This window comes from Rousettus aegyptiacus, unplaced genomic scaffold, assembly GCF_014176215.1.
Source record: "Rousettus aegyptiacus isolate mRouAeg1 unplaced genomic scaffold, mRouAeg1.p scaffold_m13_p_3, whole genome shotgun sequence".
Lineage (NCBI taxonomy): Eukaryota > Metazoa > Chordata > Mammalia > Chiroptera > Pteropodidae > Rousettus > Rousettus aegyptiacus.
In genome coordinates, this window is record NW_023416306.1 from 63,732,131 (window position 1) to 63,756,206 (window position 24,076).

General features: G+C 35.7%; 1 protein-coding gene across 26 annotated transcripts in view; it reads right to left on the reverse strand.

Moving 5' to 3' along the window:
* Positions 1–24,076, reverse strand: part of ELAVL2 (ELAV like RNA binding protein 2) — a 150,780-nt gene that overhangs the window by 52,561 nt on the left and 74,143 nt on the right. For 15 of the 26 annotated variants that reach the window (XM_036239019.1, XM_016155714.2, XM_016155716.2 and 12 more), the window contains exon 2: positions 16,507–16,750. In XM_036239019.1, the coding sequence (XP_036094912.1) occupies positions 16,507–16,735 (229 nt within the window). In that variant the 5' untranslated portion in view covers positions 16,736–16,750. Of the gene's footprint in view, positions 1–16,506; positions 16,751–19,568; positions 19,664–24,076 lie in introns of all 26 variants that reach the window. The other 11 variants (XM_036239016.1, XM_036239015.1, XM_036239011.1 and 8 more) reach the window with 3 other exon arrangements.

Consider the following 24,076-nt stretch of genomic DNA (forward strand, 5'->3'; position numbering starts at 1 on the left):
ACAAAAATCCATTTTTTTAAATCTAAAGTATCTCCGAAAGAAAAGGAGGGTAGGTTTATGGCCTCCTAGCTAATTAGCCTTATGTATGACCCTGAGATCAAGATCTGTTAAATGATGCCCCCCCTCACTCCACCATCTCCTTGCCAATAAGTTTCACAAATAAATTCAGACCTTTGCATTATAATGAGTCATGTTAAAGAGCTTGGTATGTTATAAAATGCTCTACAAGAATGCCAGGTATTCAATTACAAGAACACCACTCAAATGAAGATCCCACTAAACGCTAGTCATTCCAATATTCAATAGACTTTAGTGTCAAGGAGTTTTCCTATTTTGCTGCTGACATATTCTTCCTTGCTATTTACAAAAAGCAAGGGACTAGTTATATATTACAAATTAATCTGCTTTATTTGGGGAAAACTTGAAAAATCTTATGCTGCCAGATCATTCGCCAATTAAGCCCTATTCTCAAATATAATACAATCTATGAAGTCAGTGCTTATTCTAATTCTCCTAATAAACACCAATGTTATTAAGGTATTCCTTTTATACCTAGATTACCAATCGTCCTTCCTTCAGGCAATGTATTTCCTAGTAAGAAAACAAAATATATAAACTGAAATGCATTTCCTTAATCCAAAAGCCTTCTATATTATATCTGTGTTCTTGTTCCTCCGCTCCTCTCCAAAAAAAAAAAAAAAAAAAAAAAAATTACCTGTTAGTTAAAGGAAATAGAATTTGTACTATAATTAAAAAGCTTTATCTTCTATCTACAGCTGTTACTAGTAAATGTGTAAAAACATCAGATACTTCTGAAATTAAGATTCAGATAAAGATTGATTGGCTGTAAACAGCATTCTTTTGAAGAAACAGAGGGGGCAAATTATTTTTCTTAAGCCTTCAGAATATAAAAGATTATGTTAAACATATTTAAAAATTCAATTAACTATTCTGTCATATCTTAATTTTAATCTTTCCACTCTTAAAAAATGAAAATAAACACAAAATTTCTTCTCTCTCCTAGCAGTTCAAGAGTTCTGATGGAATATCTAGAAACAAAATACTAAAGGTTAGCCACAGTGATAACTATATTATCAAATTTTATCAAATAGTCATCCTTGGTCAAATTTTAAATCTTACCTTAAAACATAATTATTTCCCAATCTCAACTGCTACCCCAAGGCCCTTGATTCCAAAAGTGAAGCAAACTTTCTGAGCAAACTCAAATCAAATGACCAGGAGCTAAATGAGAGTTTTACAGTCCCCAAAGGAATGTTGTTTTCTGAACGCAGAATCAAATATTTTCTATATCGTTTCCTAAAACTTGGGTGATATCCTAGCCATATCACCTTTCTTCCTACCTCCATACCATATTTTTACTTAAAATGACTTGAACATTCCATTTGAACCCTTTAAGCTTACATAAATATCTTAATGGACTGCAAGAACAGGAAATTGACTAGATATTTTTACAATTATGATTCTGCATCAGTGATTAATTAGAAATAAAAATGCTGAAAGATAAAATCAGAATATGATCTTTTCGAAGAGGACTTAAGTACAAAATAACTGACACTGATGAGGTACACTACTAACTTACTCCATGAAACAGAAATTTAATGTCTCTAAGCATACCTATATCCCCACATGGCTGGACAGCAAAGGATTTTAACTAAATAATGACTAAGTTGGCAGAGGAAATATATGTAGGTTATCCAGAGGCAAGCCTGTTTTCCTACAAGGTATATGGCTCTCATCAGCTGTTATGAGCAACAAGAGTCACCATGCATTACTGACCTCTATGGAGTAAACTAGAGATAAAACATCCAAAAAGACCTGCTCGGTGATCACAGAAAATGCCACTGTTGCTAGTCATCTCAGCTGTTCCTCAAGTTGTTCTTGGTCATAACTCAAGGAAAGTAATGACCAAGAAACATAATGAAATGGAAGGAACGTTACTTGGAGGGAATATCAACGTCTTCGTTGCACCTGCTCTTTCTGCATAGTTGTATACATACACACCTCAAAACAGAAAAACTCTTTCACCAAAAGCTTTTGTGCTCCACAAAACTAAAAGTCTTGGGGCAAGTAAGCAGCGTGCTTGGGCAGTTCATCTGTTACAGCGATGACAAACAGAACAGGTGCAAAGGAGGGAAAACTGACCTTACAGACACTAGGAAAATGAAAACAGTCAGAATGCCAATCCTGCAGGCCTACTGGCAATGAACAGTATTCTGCAAAAGCAATAACTGTTTTGTTAGAAGTGAAAGTCTTTAAACAACAACCCTCCAACTCCAGTAGAGGTAAAACCTGTTCCAAACAAATAAATAATAATTATAATACCTTTTGTCCCTATTAAGCAGTACTACATCTGATGACTTTAGGTTGCAGTTTCACTTCTTCTAAATTGTAGATGCTTGAGACAATCTAGTTGACCACACAAAGTACTTTAAAGGGACTAAAATTTCAGGTTAGGATAATGTAGGTGTGAAAGGTATCCAACTAACTGGAAATGTCTTATGACCTAAACTAGAAAAGAGTTCAATCTCCCATTTTGATTCAAATAACTTCCTAATGGAAAACTCTCTGTTCTAAACAATGTTGGTGACTCCAGGGTTGGCTTGCAAAGGCATCCAGAAGATGATGCTTGGAACCTGTACCTTCTCGGACAGACCAATATGGAAAGATGGCAAGTGCAAAGCAGGAACTTCTAAGCAATTACAAAAGTTATTCTCTTATGGGTCAAAGAAATAGCAACAAAAAATCAAGCTTACTTTTGGATATGTTGCAAAGTAATCTCTGACAGAGAGATAGAAATGTGTATTATACAAAAGCTATTTCGCTGGAGTTCTAAATTATAAGTAATACAAGTTGACTCTAGCTAACTAACTGAAGGAAATGTATTGGAAGAGGCACAGAGATTTCCATAATCAATAGGGGCTGGGAACCAGGCACCAGAGAGCTAAGAAGCAGAAAGAACCACCACCATCTCAGAGTCAAAAAGAAGTCTGATGAGATGGGTCACCATCCCTCCATAACTTCCTATAGAGTCCAGGTCCCGAAAAAAAAAAAAGTCTAATTGATTTTACATGGGTCCCATACTAGCCCCTTGCCTATAGTAAGGCAGAACACAGAGGACCTGCCCATTAGCTTCTGGAATTACACTCCCACTAGCAATATAGTAGGAAAGAGAATTCCTCAATATGGAATATTGCTAATAAAAAAAAAAAAAAACATTTTTTCTCTTGGATCCATGAAAGGTCTTACAAATGTCTCCATACAAACTGGAAAGAAATGCCTCTCCCATTTCTATTCAAATAAAAGACACCATCAAATATTAACCATCGAATGGAATAATCAACAAATCATTAGTGAACCAGACCATCTCTGCATATATAAAGCACTACTTCTAAATCTTAGCTCAAAAACAAAATTAAGTCACCCGTTTAGAACATTCTACATCCCTCTCCAAAGTATGACCAGTTCCCTCCATCTCCATTTTGCCTTAACAATAAAGTGCCATCATAAGAAATTATATTATCAGTATTTCATTTTCATGACTCACAATCTCTTCAACAGATAGTCATCACCTTGAAATCAAGTACTCAACACCAGCTGACATTCTGTAGCATGCCCTGGATTCTTAGACAAGACTGTCAAACAAATGGTTAAGCTTGAGTCACCTTCACTATCATTTCCAGGTAAGACCTCACAGCTCCAGAGACTGATCTTCCTTATCCCAGTAAGAGGCCTTTGGAAGCTCCCGACAGAGCAAGCGCAAAATAGACAGCAGAATGAAGTTTATATGAAGCTTGAATTAAGACCTTATCTTTATTACTTTAAACTCACACAACCTGGGAGAGGCTTTCTACTAAGTCTCAACGCATGGTATTGCTCTTCAGTTTTCAATAGCCAACATTTGAAAATAAATACAGTCGCTAAGTGTGAAATGATGTTCCTAAAGCTAGCAGGCATTTGGCTGATGCCAAAAGAGAAGGCAGGAGGCCAAGATATGAGGCCTAAAATTTTAAATGAAGACTACCCTACTCAGTGACATAGAACCTGAAACAATGTAAAGGCATAATGAGGCCACAGACCACCTACCTCTGAATTCAACCTACATCAGCATCTATTTTCCAAAGTTGCTTCAGCAAGGCACTTAAGGATTCCTTTACTACAATAATTATCCCTATGATCTAAAAAATGAATGATTCTGCCCTCTGGGTTTTTGTTTGTCTGGCTAGTTAGTTATTCTTTGTGGAGTTTTTTTGAGGGGGAGCAGAGGGAGGAGTGGTATAAGGAATACTGGGGAAGGGGAGAAAATAGAAGGAAAACCTAGTACCTCCTGAAACAATCACTATACTTTTTAAATACTTTGCATGACAAATATTGTATGCTTTCATTTTTCACTAACATGAGGTACCTACAATAGGCAAATTCAGAGACTGAAAGTAGAATTGTAGTTCCCAGAGACTACGGGGAGACATACTGTTTAATGGGTACAGAGTCTCTGTTTTGGATGATAAAACAGTTCTAGAAATGGATAGTGCAATGGTTGCACAACATTATGAATGTACTTAATGTCACTTAGCCACACACTTGAAATGGTTAAAATGGCAAATCTTATGTTATGTATATTTTACCACAATAATTTCTAATTTGGTACGAATCAGTGTGAAGTTACCAGTACACCAGTAATTTACCCTTTAATTCCAGGGGTGGTCATCTAACACATCATCATGAATGTGCAGTCCAGCAGTAGTTCACTAGCATAATAAAAGTAAAGGCCAAACTCTAAAAGCAACTACTATAAAACTATCTATTACCTATAGCTAAATCAACAACCAATTCTCTGCTAATTAACACCCATGTCAAAATGGGTTTTTGTTCCTTAAGCTAATTATTTGTTAATTAGGGTAATAAGTGTTAGAAATGGGGTCTCATTGGTAAAATTAAAGGTATTCCAGGTATGTAGATGGACTAAATTACTTTAGAGATATTTTCTGTTGTAGAAACAGGACACAAAATCCAAGGCGGCTTATAATTTGTACCCTCATAGATAGAACCCCTTAATGTGAAATGGCCCTGGCCCAACCTCTGTTTAAAAGGATTTCTTTTTGCATGATGCAAACTGAGGGCACAGATCCCTGCCTCTGGAATGTGTTCAGTCTCAAGGAACATTTCACATAAGGTGTGATCAAGGCACCTAAAAAAGAACAGAGAACCTGGACTTCAAGCTTGCAAAGTAGTTGTATTATCAATCACTTCGAGCCTGCTTGCTACATGTCTGTATACGTGACAGAATTTGGTCTTGAGAAGCTAAGCCTCACTCATCCCACTTCAGTGCCTACTTTTACCTACCCAAAATTACCTAAGAGCTATATACACTAAGCTCATGTAGATCCATTTGCAATAATCTCACCCCTCAACAACAAAAAAGACTTAAAAGTCAATTGTCCTATTCTAGAAGTCAGCAAAAACTATTAGATTGTCTCTTTACATTAAAGACTATGTCCACAAATGTTATTTTCCATAAATGCTCAAAGAACTAAAATTTCAAAGAGTAAGGAAGCAAAGCCCCCAAAGATTGCACACTGTGCTTTTAAACAGCACATTAGATTCCATTTTTAACATTCTAGAATATGGCATTTTGGGATATAATACTTTGAACGTTACCATGCCTTTTTGCAAAGGCTTCTGATTTCCAGCACTAATGAAAGAAATGTATTGATATAAAACACAGTCACAAATAAGTACTGCCAATTCTGTATTTTAATCCTATTATAATATGAATGAAAGGATTCGCCCCCAAAATAAAGGCCCAAAAATACTAATATGAGTTTAAAAACAAACTGAGTTTAATAACTTGAGGTTAAAATATGAGATCCCAGATCACTGTGCTTGAAAAGGTCATATGCTATTTGCACCTTACATGGAATCCTTAGATGCTATGTTTAAGAATAACTAACTTAGTAGCTACATTCACAAAAGAGAGAAGTCGCAGAATTCTAGAGCTAGGTAATACTTCAAAAAATCATGTAGGAGAGCTCCCTTAATTTATATGAGAAGTGTCAATTAATTTGATACACCATAACCAGCCTATTTAGATACACTTTAAAGTGGACTAAGAGAAAACTAATTTGTTCTAATGGTCTGAAAAAAGCTCTCAGGGACTAACTAGTACCAGAGTTAGGAAGGATTCAGAAGACACTGCCTTGGTGTTACCCACCCAGTGACTCCTTGGGCTGAATTTAAAGCATCAAATGTGAGGAAATAAAGTTCCTCCTTCAGGCTCCAATGATATTGTAGCCAATGAAATTATTCTGGTTTACCTGTTTACATGTATCTATATGCCTCCTTGAAATTTTACTTTAAAAGAAGAATTTGACTTTATCTCAGGATAAAGCCTGAAGATCACATTGGTTGTGAAGAGTTGGGGCATTGACCCATCTAGTCTACAAGAAACTAGATCTATTACCTCAAACACAAAAATGCAAATTTTAGTTGAACTGGAGAGTGGGTTGGAGGTGGATTTCAGGACCTGAACCATATATACACCACTCCTTCAAAATCAAAGCATTATGTAGAAAACAGAAGTCCAACAAAAAGTACAATGATGAGAAAAGAACTCATTAAGAGCTAAAAATAAACTCTAATTCACAATATGCATAAGAATTTAACAAAAAAAAGGAAAACAAGATGTAAAATTACATCTGCTAAGTTAACCATGCCTTCATGGAAATCACCCACCCCCCCTTACACAAATTGAAATCTGTAAAGTCTGTGATGACTGAATAATGCAAGGCTTTAAATGTTTTCAATGAATATTTCAACAAAAAGAAAACAAAGAGATAGCAATTTTTTTTCCTGAATCCTCTGATCTGCTAACAGGAAAATCAGGCTCTTAACAACTGAACACACAGGTCTCTGCATTTCCCCAGCTGAAAATTTTATTTTATGAAATCAGAATATTTAGTACTAGTATTTACAACTTGTATTATAGGGGTATTAATCTTAAGGAAAGGATGTCAATAAAAGTGTAAACAAACCTCCAGTTAATTTTATCAAACCAATACCTCATGTCTCAATTTAACACTTTGCTGACCTTCCAAGGCCAATGATAGTCCAATGGGGAAGCACAATTGAAGGTATCTTATTTTTAAGCCAAGCTCATTCATTCTGACTGACATTCACAGAATACCACACAGAGCAATAACTCCACATTCCAGCATTCTAGTTCACAGAAGCTGGTATAATATCATTAATCATCATTCTGGATTCCCAAGTCCTGCCTGGTACTTCCTATTCCCACTTTGTCCCACCACTGAACAGTTCATTGTGTTGGTCAAATCACCTGGAAAGCAAAGGATAGAAAATTAGTGCATTATTCCCACATCATGAGAAACTATAAAAATTCTAAGAAAAGAGATCTACTTGAAGATTTTTTTCAAGTTATTTGCCCAAGGAAAAAAGTTTGCAACTGTCAAGTAACAGAATATTAACTGGTAAGTATGAGATAGGACAGAGTACTCCCCTGTGCCTGACACTTTATGAAAAAAACCCTCAAATTCAGAGCCAAATAATTCATATAAGACTACATTACAAGTAAGTGGCTAGCCTGGGATTAGAACTCAAGTGTAACATGTTCTTTCAAGGCTAAAACCTCTAAAACTAATGCTTATTAGGCCACTTCCCAAAGCAGGGGAGTAGAAAGTAGCAGGCATTATGTTTCAATGTTAATCCCAGGAAGTTGATCTCAAACTAAGCAAAAGACAACCCTAGTGTGCAGAGGGTTATTTCAAGTCCAATTCACACTGGAAAGATGTAAAGGAATGCAAAGAAACATAGTTTAAATTAAATACTGCCATCTTGCTTTTTTTTTTTTTTTTTTCCTTAAAGGAGGCACGGAGTGAAAAATCTTTGTTCTAACTTAGAAATTGCAGCATGATCATCCCTCAATCAGTTCAAGATGATGTCTGATGTAAGAGATTATCACAAAAAGATAGCTTTAACTGAAGATCTGTTTCTTCACAATACTTGAAGAGCTGCCAGTGCTGCTTTACAGCTTAGAGCTCCTCAAATATTTGATGACAGATACCTTACCAATAAAAGGGACATCCAATGGTGTCAAAATATTGACATTCTATAATTTTAAGATGCCAAACCAAATGCATTAAGGAGTAAAACATGCTAAATATGCCACTGCATAGGCCTGACAAATCAAACAACACAAGTAAAATGCCAGAAAAATTAAAAATTTTTAAGTTGATCTTTTTAGTTGGAAAGGCATACTCTGAGGGTTTCCACAGCTCTCAAAATTCAGTAACACCAGTGTGCTCCACTGAAAGTCAATTAACTTAGAACAAGCTCTAAGGAAGTTGGCAAATTCTGAAACACAGCTTTAACAGCTTTAGCTTCAATGATCAACTATATTCTATTCAGAAAATATTTAAAAGGAAATGTTCCAAAAAGTACAAAATAAAAATGCTTTGCTCTAGTCATAATTTTGAAAGTTAAACAAAGGCTGGTGCTAAGGTAGTTTAATAGACAAGGTAGTAAAACAGGATAAAAACCATCACAAGAAAAGCAGCTTTATTTTGTACTACATGATGAAATGGGGGGGGGGAAGGGGTGTATATGTCAATTTCATACCTGAGAAATAGGATTTTAATATTCTATAGAATACAAAAGAAAGAAGAAATCCTGTATTAGAATTTAATTGCTCTTTATCTTCTCCTATTTAGTTTACTATCTTCTTTTCATCCACATTTTCCATCATTACTACAACAGCCACTAAATAATTGAAAATGGTTTCCATCTATACCACCAATCTCCTGATGCAAAAGTAAATAAATAAATAAATAAATAAAGTGTGAAAACATCTGGAAGAGCAAATAGCACACACTCAAACCTTGCTAAATTTTAAGGGAGGGAATTCTTACAGAAGAACTTCAACTGGATTTTATTTTCTATAAATTCGAATACATTTCCAAAGTTAAAGGAATAGTCAAGGCATTCAACATTTTGTTCCTAATCAACTGGGAAGACAAACATGGTCAGCCTAGAAGTCCTAGTGACAAAGGGTAAGAATGCACAGAATCAAAACTTCTAAATCTCATTTACTCAATTGGTTCAACTTCACTTTTCCTGTAAACATTCTTAAAAAGCTGCTGTAACCAGCTGTTGGGAACTGCAATACTTTTCTTCCCTTCCTTCTAACGGAAGAAAACATAAAGTAACACAAACATGAGCATCAAGAAATCAGAGACATGAAAAGCCATATGATATACAAATTAACCAGGAATGGTTCTGTTTCAAACTTTTCTGTATCCTCACCACAGATGTTTTTTCTTCCCAGCAACTAGTCACTTAAGGTTTCATTATCATAGGCTATCCAAAGAAGAAATTTTTCTGTTTTGATTTACTAATTGAGAATTAATTTTTTTCATGGTGATGGGGTCCAAAATATACCACCCCAAATATGCCACTCTAGTATAAGGATTATTTTGAGCTGAAGGCCATTAAGAATCAACAGATGCAGAAAGGGTTCTCTGACCTCTCCTTTTCTCCCTAAAAGCAGGTCATAAATTTCCCTTGTAAATGAAGATATTCCCTTCTCTTATACCAGGAAGACAGAGCAACTCACACCACCAAAGATGGAGTCACTGCCAAAACACACAAACAAACCTTGGTGTATGTGTATACACTAACACACCTACAATAGCTCAATATCTTCCATTAGTTTCTCCCATATTTCCTGGTCACTCCCCTACAGTTTACTGTGCCTTGGAGCCCAAATCCTCTTTCCTTTATTAAAATGGAATATAAGCCTCCAAGTCTAACCACTTCTTTGAGTTTCAATTCTTTCCTGTGAATGCCAGTGCAGTTAAGATATTAATTTGTAAAAAGTGTGCCTCTTCTTTTAATCTTCCCCTAATTTTACTGCAATAAAATTGACATGTAATATTGTATAATGTGTCTTTTGTTAGGTTCAGTGACTGGAGTCCTGCAAATTAAACTAAGAAGGTAGAAGAAGACTTTTTCCTCCCTTACAATGGTAAAGAACTGTATCTGATTCCTTACATTTTATAAATTTCTAATTTCATTATCCTAAAATTTTCTGTCTAAATTTTTCAACACTGACACTGAAGGTTGTTCTATAAAACATCCAGTTCAAGGTTTGAGTGGAAAAAGTGATCCTAGAAAAAATAACCTTAAAGTTCCCACAAAAAACTTTATAAAAAGTTTCTATTGTAGTAACATCAAATTTTTTAAATGATTGATTAGCTGTGACTGGAAAAGACAAAAGTACGGTAGAAAGATATTTAGGTTCAACGATATACAAATTTCATTTTATACAAATTTTGCCGCTAAAATCTGAAGACAGCCATGATCAAATGTACTATATACACATACACTAAGGATTATCAAAGCATTTACCCCATGAAGCCATTATCTTATTTTGTGAAAACCTGGTCACACACTAGCTTTTCTGCCAAATTTATAATTAAATAGTACCCAGACTCTGAAAAGTGAGATGTTTATTAAGCTACTACCACCCACCTACCCACCCTTCTTTTTTTAACTACTTACCTGCAAGAATCAGAATTCTTGGTCTCTTGATACTATGGACACTTAACAGCTGACCTTAAGACTGTAACGGACACATACAAATCTAGCACCTTTTCAAATTAATTTCATCAAAACAGCCTCATGCTCACCATGATTACTAACTTCATCACAGTAAATAAATGCTGTTAAATTTGAAGCATGTTATTAGACTAATAAAATACCACTTATCTGTTTAAATCCTGAGGAACTAAAAATGCATTGGGTTTTTTTTTTTTTTTTGAGGGGAAGTTTCAATTAGAGTTGGTGTTCAATATTGTTTTATATTAATTTCAGGTATACAGCATAGTGGTTAGACATTTGTGCCCACCTAGCACTAAACATAGTGCTAATCGTAATAATTATACAATATTACTGACTATATTCCCTATGCTGTGCTTCAAATCCCTATGACAATTTTGTAACTACCAATTTGTGCTTCTTCGTCCCTTCACCTTTTTTACTGAGCCCCGACCAGTTTGTTCTCTGTATCTGTGAGTCTGCTTCTGTTTTAAAGATTATATACGCTTTTCAAGAGAGAATATCCATGCCATTAAAATGAAGTTTGAAAATCACATTATTCTGATAAAATAAACCAGGATCAAAATAAACTTTAAGGTCCTCAAGAAGCAACAGAGACATAACTTAAACCTAGCTATGAACCCTTATGTAACAAAAGATTTTACCACTCAAAACTGAAGGGGAGAAAAATGAAAAGGAGGCAGAATCACCATTCGTGGCGCTGCCAGTTCAGAGATATTCTACAGTGACAAAGTCCCTCCTCAGGTCCCCTATAGTTTGTATTTGGTTGTATGTTTTGGTCTTTTTTTCCTTTTGTCTGAAAGTTTCTAATTGGCAGCTGATGAAGACAGCACAGGGCCCACCTCAAACAATTCCTAGAAAAAGACTGAAGCCATCAGACCAAAATTAAAAAAAAAAAAAAAAAAGCAATACTTATTACCTGAGGTCTTCAACTAACTATAATTCTCTATCTCTTTTTTTAGAAGAAGAGAAAGTAGCAACAACAGAAAAGCCATCCTGGAGTTTTGAACTAATTAGATACTTACACATGCACACACACAGACTTTCAGGAACTGGTAGGCAGTTGGGTGAAGACACAGCTTAGTGACTTTTAATCTCAATATCTCTAGTACTGAACCCCGGGAATTAACTCAGAGACCAATGTTTAGGAAGGGAGAGCAACTGAAATTTATTTTGCCATAAAATTCGGCCCTGCAGTTACAACACCTCTTCCATCTACCTCCAGCCAGAATTCAGATAAACCTGGAAATCCCTGGTTCTAGCTCCTGGCAAAATGTTCAAGGAAAGAATGGATAACTCCCAGGTAACTGGAACATTCCAGCTCTGCCTACAGATATTCTGATTCAGTAGGCTGGAGTAAGGCCCAGAACCCTGCATTTTTGGGAGTCATCCCAGTGATTCCAATGCAGGTACACTTTCCTGACCATACCTCAAAGACTGTGATTCCCCAAACCACTTTCTTGCCCATAAAAATCACCTGGAGAGCTCTCTGAGGGATCCCAAGACCTCCAGAATCTGTATTTTTCAAAACTCCCTCAGGTGAGGATATGCAGCCGGTTTTGGAATCACTGGGCTAGGACATTCAAATTTGCAATCATAGATTACAAAATTTCTAGAGAAGCATGGAAACTCTTATTCATTTTATATATCCTTCAGTCCCTGACTCTCGAAAATCTCCTATTTCCCTTCTGAAGAAGACACACTCAAAAGAGGATGCCCCTCAGTGACACTGTAACAAGTCATGTCTCACTATAAATTCATCGGTTGGTCCTGGGCTTAATTTTTAAAGAGTCCTCGCCTCCAAAGAGGTAAGGAAAAAACACCCTGGAAACAAATCAGAAAAACCAGAATTCTGGTCACCATTCTACCACTTAATAGCCATGTGGTCTTGGACTAGTCATTTCAACAAACCAAGGCTTCTTATCACCTGTTAAATTAGAGAGTGGGCTATGGTCACCTCATAGGCTTTCCTGACTGTTAATGTTCTATTACTCATTCCTTGCATCATAAATCTATTTCACTCCTCCAGAATGCAGCATCAGCAGATGTCAAAGACTGAAGTACATTTAAGAACTCAAAGGAATGAACCAGTGTCAGCTAAGTTGTATAAGCAGCAGTAGCTTCTCATGATGAACACCTATATATAGGAAACAGGATGAAGCACAAAGCTGGGGATGAGCCCAGAGAGAGCGCTTGAAAAACAACACAATAAATGGAATCTAGTCGGGTGAGAAGATATTGTATTTCCTACTGAAGACGTGCCAATGTATTTCCCTAATCTTCATTCCATCAAAATAGTGACAATAATTTGCTAACACCACCACAATCTAAAAATTACATACTCTATTTCGGACTTAGGAAACAGGCATACGCTTTCCTAACTAGATATTTTTGTGCTGGAGACAGTTTCATAACTGTAAGATTTAAGAAAAGTAAAAAGGAGGTATTTAAATTTTCTTTCCAAAGAGTAATCCCAGAGTTTTCTTACAACCCAGACAATTAATGCTCATCTCATACATGACAGAAATACAGAGAGCTAGCCCAACAGCTCCCCAGGAGGTAGGATAAATTGGATAATTAACGAGAGGAACCAAGGAACTCTGACTTGGCCCTAAAATGTGTACTGAGAAACTACAGAAGCTGGCTAATGCTAAACACCACAAAGCAGGATCCAAATCCTCATAAATTCTTTCAAACCTTTCTAGAGATATGTTAGTAATAGTTTCTTAGGAAGATATGCCCACTTTGCAAAGTGCAATCACTCAAAACCTGGTTTTTAGAAATCTACCATTTACTAGACTATTTTGTTCAATACAAATATTTACTAAGTAACTCAGAATTTTAAAAAAAAATCTAAGGTAATTTATGCTTGAAGCTAAATGAGTCAGACCCTCTGATCACGATTTTAACTCATACTAAGTATAAGATGTCAGTGGGGCAAATCAGAACAGGGGTACTGGAAGTCCTTTGTATTCAGATTTGCCTACTCAGCTTTTTAATTTATACTTTATTATTATGGATTTTCATTTTATGAAACATGCTCATATTTTATTGATATGAAAAGGTTATGGAAGAGTTTCAGACTGTCTGATAATCAGTTAACAAAATAACTTTGAAAGCTTTTACAGCAACACGTTCAGTGGAAATCTAGTAGGGGTAATACCCCCAAAATGAGTTCTGTGGTCAAATAAGTCTGGGGAACTATAAGACAAACCAGTTTCTCTTTACAGCAGGGTTTTCATGTGGTTTTTAATATGCTAATGATCTGCGGTGTGGATCTTCAATAGGAAACTAGGGAGGGCAGCATTTCTCAAACTTGTCCATCAACGTAACATTTATTTTGAAGAATAGTTATGACTGTATCTCATGGAATAACGCTTAGAAAACATCTTTTGACTTTCATGCCACTGGATTTTCCTGGGTACTCCATTTGCTTACCAGAGATTTTAAAAAGAAACTTTACTAGGGTGGAAAACTCTGTTAGTTCCCTCTCACGGAAAAGACAACAGGGTGAGAGTCGGGAGGTGAAAGAAATGGACAACAAACATTAACGCAGTTTGCCAGTGTATAAGCATGTATTTTAGATAAACCATGGGCTGTGGTTCAATCACCACTGTCCAACACACTAAGGCCAGGGAGACAAAGAGTGCGGAGATAAAGAACTGAGATTTATACAGTTGCAAAATATAACAGCTCTACTAAAAAGTTGATGAAAGTATCTGATAATTCAAGACTGATCAGAGATGAGAGATGAAAATCTCTCGAATGTTTTCTGTGGAAAATGCCTAATACAGAGGATGTATAATTTAATATTTTCATCTACTCCCAGTATCATAACAAATAACAATGTGACTTTTATATGAATTGTTCAAACTTAATTTTTCTTTATGGTAGGTAGAGCTACCAAGCAATCAAATTAGAAATCACATCACTTATGTCAAAGCCTTTATACCGTTTATCATATAGTCATTTATGTCAAAGAGGTGGCAAAATTCACATATAAAGGATGCTGTTTTGCTAAAAATAATAAATAAAATTTAGCATACGGACGCATGTAATAGGAGCCTTTTGTTCTTTTCAAAAACAATGTCTTTATAAATTTTACATATGCTACACATATTGTGGAAAAAGAAATGGAAAAAAGTCTCATCCATTTGATTATCACTTTTTGAAAACAAAAGACAAACCTTTCTAATGATATCATGGTGACCTTCTAAGTAACATAATTAGCTAAAATATAATTATTCAATATAGATTGATGACAACTAGGTTTTACTTGGTTTTCACTTGATTTACTTGATTTCAATGAATAAGTTCTCTCTGAGAACCTCAATCTGTAGCTAAAAGAAATATGACTGCAAGGCCAAGTGATAGCTCTCAGAACTCACTCATCTCGGAAAGAATAAACCTTCCACCTTGATAAAAGTTAAAGATACCATCTCAGAATATGTCAAACTTTACCTCAAAAGTTACCTAGTGTGACTCCTTCCTCTGCCCTCTAACTCATTTTACCAAGGGACATCTGAAGCCAAAAGTCGATTTGTCCAAGGTCATATGACTAAATTTCAGACTCCTGGTCCAACTAGTCATAGTGTCTTTAAGTATCCTTTACTCACTTCAAATATTTAATTTTATAGTTTTAGTTATAAGCCATGTAATGAAACTTGATATATACCATTACTCAAATTCAATAATACTGTGAAAAAGCTATGAAGCCTGTCTACCCAGAACTTTATACATTTTCAGTGTTTGAAAATTACTACAGGCAGCCTTAACCCTTCTATCCCAAGAACATGCTCTGAATTAGGTTCTAGCTTACCCTAAAATTTCAATCAAATCTTACAAAACACCAAGAAGATTTTTCCACTAATATTCAAAATGTCGGTGAACACAGAATGCAATATATATATGGCTTACTGTTGAATTGTAACCTGACACTTACTGGATTTCATTAACCATTGTCACCATAATAAAAATAAATAAATTTTTAAAATATCTCGTCATTAAAGGCCAAATTACCCATTCTTTTGTTCTTATATTTATGATAAAGAGAAGCATACATACACCACTTTTTCCTTTCCTTGTCAAGGAACGGAACTTAAGAGATCTTCCTACACTCAAATCTTATCAAATACTTACACACTGACAATGTGAGATCTGCCATTTACCCTATTCATCTGTATTATAAGAAGGGCTATACAGACTCAAGGGAAAGGACATTTAAAGGTTTTTTTTTCCCCTCTCCCAAACACAATAGTATTCTCCTTACATCTCATTGCTGAAATGCTAAATCATGTAAGCTCAGGGAACTAAAAGCTAAAGGTTAACATGACACTTGCTGCCCCAGACACATGCACTTTTAAAACATTTTTCAAAAGATGTTATTGTACAGTTCAGAGGATATAAAAGTCTAGTTATAATATATACCATTCATAAAACAATTTTTATGCTTTAAAAGGAAAGCAAGCTTCCCTGAACAAGCCCAATCCTGTCTGATCTCGGAAGCCAAGCAGGGTCGGGCCTGGTTAGTACTTAAATGGGAGACCACCTAGGAAGATTAAGTGCTATAGGTGTAAAAAATTTTTAAAAACAAAAAATAAGGGATAGTAAGCTGCTGACAAGGTCCTTGCAATTTGTGAGGTCAACCAAGGGTTGCCTTGCTAAATAAATAAATGAATTAATACATAAATAATAAATAGAAAATTCTTAAGTTTCATACTATTGGTATAGTCAGTAATAGAGAATATCTAGATGTATAAATCTGTAGCAATGAATGATTTACAAGTAATAAACTTATTTTCTCACACCCTGAAACACAGTTCTTTAAATGTGAGTAACCTATATAAAACTGCATACCTGTTATTTTGTCTCTTACAAGCTTACAGGACTCTATCTCACCGATGCTTCCAAAAAGACTCTTGAGTTCCTCCTGTGTCATGTTCTGAGGAAGGTAGTTGACTATTAAATTGGTCTTGCTATCCTCTGTGTTCCCAGAGTCAACTGGTGATGAGCAGTTGTTATTTATGGTGGTTGGACCATTGGCTGTGTTATTGCAAGTTGGCCCATTAGACAGTTGTGTTTCCATGGCAGCAATTACCTGCTAAAAACAGAGAAAATAAGAAATGTCAGAATTTGTATTTCACAAACTATTAGAAATTCCATCCAAAATTTTAAACACTTGTCACTAGAACACAAGTTGTTCTGTTGAAATTACAATAGAGATTCAACAAAAAAGTTTAACACCTACGTTAATTTTTACTTCGTTAAGCTACTCAAATAAGATCACAATTATACTTTCACATACATATTCCATACATGCATATAAGCACAATTTAAATAGTAAACATTCTCTAGAACCACATTCTGAGTCTACTCACATACCCTTACTCACCTGCAGTGACCACACACTTGAGAAAATTTAGTACTGAAGGGCACAGAATTGAATCCTAACTAAAATCATACTAGAAAATAAAAGTGCTTAACATGCTACCAAAAACAAACCAAAGAATAGTCTACCTAACTTTGAAGAGATTTTTAGTTGGCCTAAGAGTTTCAATATTCTATAACTGACAGATATCTATTAACTTAAAATCAAGGAGCAAGAGTACTTTAAAAAATATAAATTTGTCAACATGTACTGTTTTGGTTACATATTGAAAGTGTTTTTAATTGACAACATATTATACTCCTACTGTTGGTAAGAAATAAGAAAATATCAGATATTATATGTTAGGGCATGAAAAGAATTTATAGCATAACTTGGGAAAGAAGCTATGAGTACTCAGTGTACTTTGTATAATCTAACAAGCCTTCTCATCAACCTTGGCAGCTAAAGATCACCAACAAAGCAACTGATCTACAACATCAAACTAAAATCCCCAAACAATTCAATATGGTATTTTGCCTTGACTCTGACCAAAAAAAAAACGAAACAAACAAAAAACGAAAAACAAAAAAACCTATCCAGTCCACTAAAACAACAGTGTAAATATAAGAACTTTTTTGCAAACAGACCAGCCCCAAGGAATTTTCATTTGAGCACATAAGCCCGTTAACAGTGCATCTATAAACTCCAAATACAGGATAAAGAGCAGAGTTAGGGGAAATGGCCTCAAACTGTTGAACCTACTCTAAAAATTACATATTAAGAAAATTTAGATCTAGCTTCCTAAAAATCAATCCTATGCTATTTGAGCAAAAGAGTCACAAAACCACAGCCCCAAAATTTCTAAAACCTTCTTCCAACAGCTATCTACTTTAGATAGCCAAGATTGTGGGAGAATCCAAAAATCAAAGCATCACTGAGGATTATCCTTCTTATTTCATTCAATACATCTCTCATCTCCACAAAAAAAAAAACTACTCAAAACTGACAATTCTGAATTGATGGAATACTAGTTTTAGGGACGTTTTAACATATGAAAGGCAAAGAATTTGAAACAAAATTTTAAAAGCAAGTCACAGAGGGAAGAGTGTTAACAAAAGAAAAAAAAGTATGTTAAAAAGCATATAGCTTACGAAAAATAAAAGGGCACAACAGTAGATAAGAATACAGAAAGGAATCTCTACTGCCAAGAGATGTTTATAAAAGAAGGCAGTATAGGACAGATTGAGACTGGTCAGACTGGACAAGAATCAGTGCTATCATGATAAAAAAAAAAAAAAAGGAGACAAAATCCAGACTACCTATGAAATATCAAACAACCCATAACCCCTCCATAACTTCACTTCCTTTTCTGAGAAATGGGTGTTTATTCTATAGGTAGCAACCTACATCTCTTGGATAAGTATTCTTGGGGAATGATTAAAGGAATAAAGAAAAATAACATAAAATAAAAAACAAACCTTTTTTATTTGCATAAAAAAATCTGACGATTTAAGATATCCATTTTATAATTAATGAATGTACCTAAAACTGAGAAAGGAGGTTTCAGATTTCCTAATAAAGCGTAACTGTTGCAGTTTGTAGAGTATTAGCTGTGGGTCACTTTCCACAGCAAAATTCTTGTGTAATTAACCTTTGCCCAGTAGTTATGAAAACAATGAGCTGCAAGATGACACTGGCCAAGGCCAATTAAAACAAATTGCTATTCAAAAGTTAGAGTATGTGTAGAAACTATTTGAGCCCCAAATATGAGATCTGGACTAAAGCTCACTGGGATGGCATTTGGAATATAAAGTGTTCATTGACTGAAATTAGCAGGATTTAGCAAGGACAACAAACACTCTTCACTCAACTGCACATTTATTTCCATGTTCAGGTGGCAAGAATGAGCTCCTAAGCCAACAATCAAGTGAACAGCTGCAGTAGGCTGTGTGCACTGAAAATTACAGCATCTCTCAGCTATAGGACCATCTGCTCAGAATAAAATGATACTAATGTGCTATATTTTACAAATAATGCATATTCCATTGATAGGCTCAACACAACTGTTCACAGAATGCAAACTCTTTCAACAGTTACTGGGCAAATAATTTCCAGCCAGATTTACAATTTCAACAATTTTTTTTTGAGCTTCAGGAATTGTGAATAACTTCAAAATTTAGTAACCAAAAAAATACATAGTAAACAGAATGTAAAGAATTACGGTAATTTAGTATTCAGACCATACCAAAACTTTTTTGTTTTTGTTTTTTAAAAAAATCTTGTCACTCTTTTCTTTGAATCTGCACTAAATCCTAATTTAGATTATAAAAAGTTAGAGACAAAAGCATGGTTCTGATGCTACATATACTACTATGGTTAAAATTGCAATGTGCTTTAAGTCCTAATGATGGCCATACCGTAATAGGTTGAAGGTAAGAATAATTAGTATGCCAAATGAAAAGTTCAAGTGTTTGGTATGGCCTCAGCACTCCTGCAACATGCTAAAAAAAAAAAAAAAAAAAAGGCCTACAGAATTTAAGAAAAAACCCACAGACCCCAGTCCAAGGCTCTGCTGCCCACGAACCACTTCTAAGCAGAGAAGCCACATCACACAGTCTGACTGCCATGTTAGTTTGGAGTTGCCGTCTGCAATATGGACACAAAAAGTACCGTATGTTAGATGAGCAAGATAATGCAACAAATCAGTTTGTACAAAATTTACAATGATTGTATTGATATTCCCAGCACGTCCATGCAGTGTGGCTTAATTGAATTTGAGGCAATTCCAATCTAATCTTTCCAAATTCATTTTAACATGTAGTTTTCTTGCACAAATTAAGCATTTTTAATTAAGAGCCTGATTTTATAACAGTATTAACTAGTTATTTTGGCATCTTTCCTAAGGAACTACCTTAAACCACATCTTAATTTTTTTAAGAATAATAAAATGAAGAAAAATTCTGCATGCTATCCTGTCTCTTACAGATGTGGGAGAAGGGAGGAAATATGAAGGAAATTTTATAGCAAGAAAAGGCAGTCATGCAATTCATAAGTGTATGCTTTGCATAAAAGCCCGCTTTCCCCGAAATATCAGAAGGGCATTAAGAGAAGCTGTATTTGCCCACACTGTTACATTATACTATAAATGATCCTTAATCCAGGGACTGAAAATTAAAAGTGAATCGAAACCCTGTGAGGTTATTCTGCCACTAGAGTCAAACTGATCTCTAACAGTTTCACTGAGAATTGTTCACATATACTAAAAGGCAGTAAACCAGCATCTTTCAATTGAAATAATTGGACCAATAAATAGGATTGTTTAGAGTAATGCTTATATAGGATGTCAGTTTTGTCCTCGAATGAAATCAAGTGAACATTTTTTTAATATGTAAATGTAATCCCAGCACGATTTGAGATTAGTGCTGCTATGAGGCCTCCAATACAGTTAATGGGCCATTTACCACTTATTACAACTTGCCCAAATACTAAACAAAGCCATGATACTGGCACAAAAGCCAAAGTTTACATTTTAACCATATATGCAGATGTTTTAAACTGTCAACATAATATTCAGAAACATTTGGCCTCTGAAATAAACAATGATTAATAAAGGTGAGCTAAAAACATCTTTTTCCTGTTTATGATGATGAAAACTTCATCCTTAAGCTAAACCTGGCTGTGATTTACTCTTGATGCAGGTGATAACACTGACAACACATAACAATGGATTCCATTTTCTGGCATCTACCAAAAGAGTTCAACATACTCTACTGGATGCCACGAAAATGTTTTACTCTTCTTCCCTTCTCCCACTGTTACCAGAGGATTCGGTCTGATTCTATGTTCTTTATAAAAACAAAAACAAAAAAGCCACAACTTAAGAGTTGAACTGAACCTGTGAAAAAATACAGTGCTTTTATACCCATGAAATATTTTGACAAGAACCTAATTGTGGTTAGACTATATAGGTAGAATAGGTGGAGGACCACACCCGACAGGTTAAACCAAGCTTAATTTTATGTCCTGAATACACTCTTGGGAGTTAATACTTAAACATTCTCCACTACATAAAACCATAAATTCAAATTTAATGGCCTCAGTTCCTTCTATTCCATAGGAGGTGACGCTAATGAGCTAATCTATTGACACCCCTCTTTCTTAAAGCCCCAGGGATGTGAACAATCACTTTATTGCACCAACTAACTAGGAAGGCTGTATATGGAAAATGATTCTACTGCACTTTTACATTTCAAGCACCCCAGACAGTTTCTCTGCTTGAGGCAGACACGTACCTTTATGGGAAGTTATAAATAAGTTGCTCACATGGCCCTTACCTTTATGCTGGCCAACAATTCAGTTACTAAAAATGTAAAGCTACTTCCACTTCACTTAAGGACAGGCGATTCTGCTCTACTCAATCTACCACAGACAACCCGGCTGTGCACTATTTATAGATTCTATTGGCTCTGAAACTCTTTGGAAGGGGTAAAAAAGGCCATATTCCAACAACACAGAGCCATTAATTTTGAGCTTAAAAAAATGTTTCAATATATATTCATGTCTCAATTTAGACATCAGTTGTGACAACTGAGGCTGCTTTTCTCCCGTTATTCTCCATGTACTAATTTATGAACAGCACTTCAGCATAAATCAATCTAGACTGTTCTAAACTTTCCCTGGGCTCTAAGAGATAGGATGAGATGTTACCTGGTGGGGACACGATTTTATTGGGAGAAGGGGGAGTGGCCTCTATGTTTTCCCACTCACAGAGTTTATTTCCAAATATCCATAAAGTTTTAAAATGAATTGTTTTCCTTTTTACTTATATGGTCCTCTACGTCTTTTAATTTCTAAAGTTTCTTATGATCACATCAAAGAAGGGTCCCTATTTTCCAATGTTCCTAATAAAAATTGTGAGAACTAAGGTTATCAGCTTCTCGGCTATCCTCAAACTTCTGGCAGACAGCCACCAATAGGGTGGACTGCTAATCAAAAACATCTTAAATATACTCTCGCAAGTCTCATTACATCCAACGCCTGCAAAGGTTTCATTCCCAAGACCTAGAACCCACCTTATTTGGGGACCAGACTTCTGTGGGTTAAAGTCTTAGCAGGATTGCTGTAAAAGCCTGCACATCCCCTGATGAGGCCTATCCTTTTGCGCTCACCTCTTTATTGCTATGGTTACCATTCTGCTCTGGGCCCTCACCTCTAATCTGGACCACTGAATTCCAGCCTCCAAAAAGGTCCTTCATCATCCCAACCCACACTGATACTACTGCCGAACAGATTTTCCTAAACTCTCAATAGCGCCGCCCCCCCCCCCCGCGCCCCGACTGCTGCCTATCAAATTAAGTACAAACTACTCAGTGTAAACAATATAAACACCTGAAATCCTCTACAACTACCACCCTACTATTCAAGCACCTAAAAATCTTAACTTCTCCTTTATACCTCAAACACTTACAGTACAGTCAAAGACATACATATATTCTCTGGCTTTGCTCGTGCATTTCCATCTGCCTGGAAGGCCCCCAGCCATACCCACCCCACATTCACTTCAAGGGTTTATATAGACTAAGCATTCAAAATGTATGTAAGAACAAGAAAGATTCCTTTCAAAAAAAAAATGCTGGAGCATGAAAGGGCAATCACCTTCCTAAAGGCATGTACACTTGGTAGCTTGTTTTCTATCTCACCTCAAATGTTTTAAACCAGAGATAATTATGAAACCATATTTAATTTTTAGCACACTCCATCGGCCACCCTTACCCACTGAAACCCAAATTCTTGTTAAATGGCATAACAAAACTATCTTGGGTGACCCCTTTATGTACTTTTATTTAAAGAACTAAATGTGCCAATTTGCCAAATAAAAAAAGGTGGAAGCCAAGACACACCCAAAAACATGGTACAAATGTGTTCCAAGCCTCTGGCCAGAAGGGTTATGAAGAGATGGCATTTAAAATCTGGATCTAACTTGAAGCAGATACAAAGGTACATGTGAAAAAAGTTAAACAGATTTTAACACAAAGGTATTTTAAAATGCATCATATTAAGTTATGGAACTCAAATGGTTTTAATTTGACATGGATTAGGATATTGCAGCAAATATAAAAGATAACTGCTCTAAAAGGAATCATGACTAAAGTCAACGGCAAGCATTTCTCTCACACTAAAAAGATTCATGCAACTTGGATAAAGTAACCTTAGCCTGGACTCTTATTTTCAGCAAGAGGGTTCTTATTTCCTAGAGTAGCATAGTACCAGGGTAAAATCAGAGTATACAATGCAAAGCCTTTCTTCTGACCACATAGAAGCCATTTGTTTCTAAAGTTTAAGAGTGGAAACTACCAAAATAAAGACAGCAACCTTGGCCAAAAAGCAACTTCCTTGGGGAACTCGAGGCAGGGAGCTAAAGCACTCAAAATAATCAGTGGAGTAATGAGACCTTATAGATGAAAGCAAGCTGACTGGGTAAGCAGCCAATGGGGTCATCTTTCTAGCAGACACCATTCCTACAGAATAATGTTTTATTCTTTCCCACTAAAATGGCATTTTCTGGATACATTTTGGCTTTTACTGAAGTAAGCAATACAAGAGTCAACCAAGCACTAGAATCATGAAGCTGACATGTCAGCTCCAGGAATGAGCCATTAGTTTGTTTTCTTTAAAGCTTTTCACTTTGCTTTGTGGTTCCTAAAATAATAGAGGTTTGTGGCTTTAAACTTCATGGGATTTCCTCAACCCTAGAATCCGTCGACTTCCCATCCTGTCCCCACACCATTTTAGCTGCCTCACCAGCTCTATGGATTCCTCAGCCTTGTCAAACTCAGCTTTTTGGCCTTTGGGCTAACAAGGGTCCAAGAGCTGCCACAGACAGTGCATCGAACAGCTGCGAGAGACAGAGGGAGAATGTACTTTGGCAGTGAATGCTAACATTTCTCTGTCTCTTGGCCCATTATGGCTCCTACAGACAAACTACAGTCTTTCTAACACCAGTCTTTGTGAGATTTTGTAGTTCTAGAGCTAGCAGAATTAAAAACTTTGACATTAGAG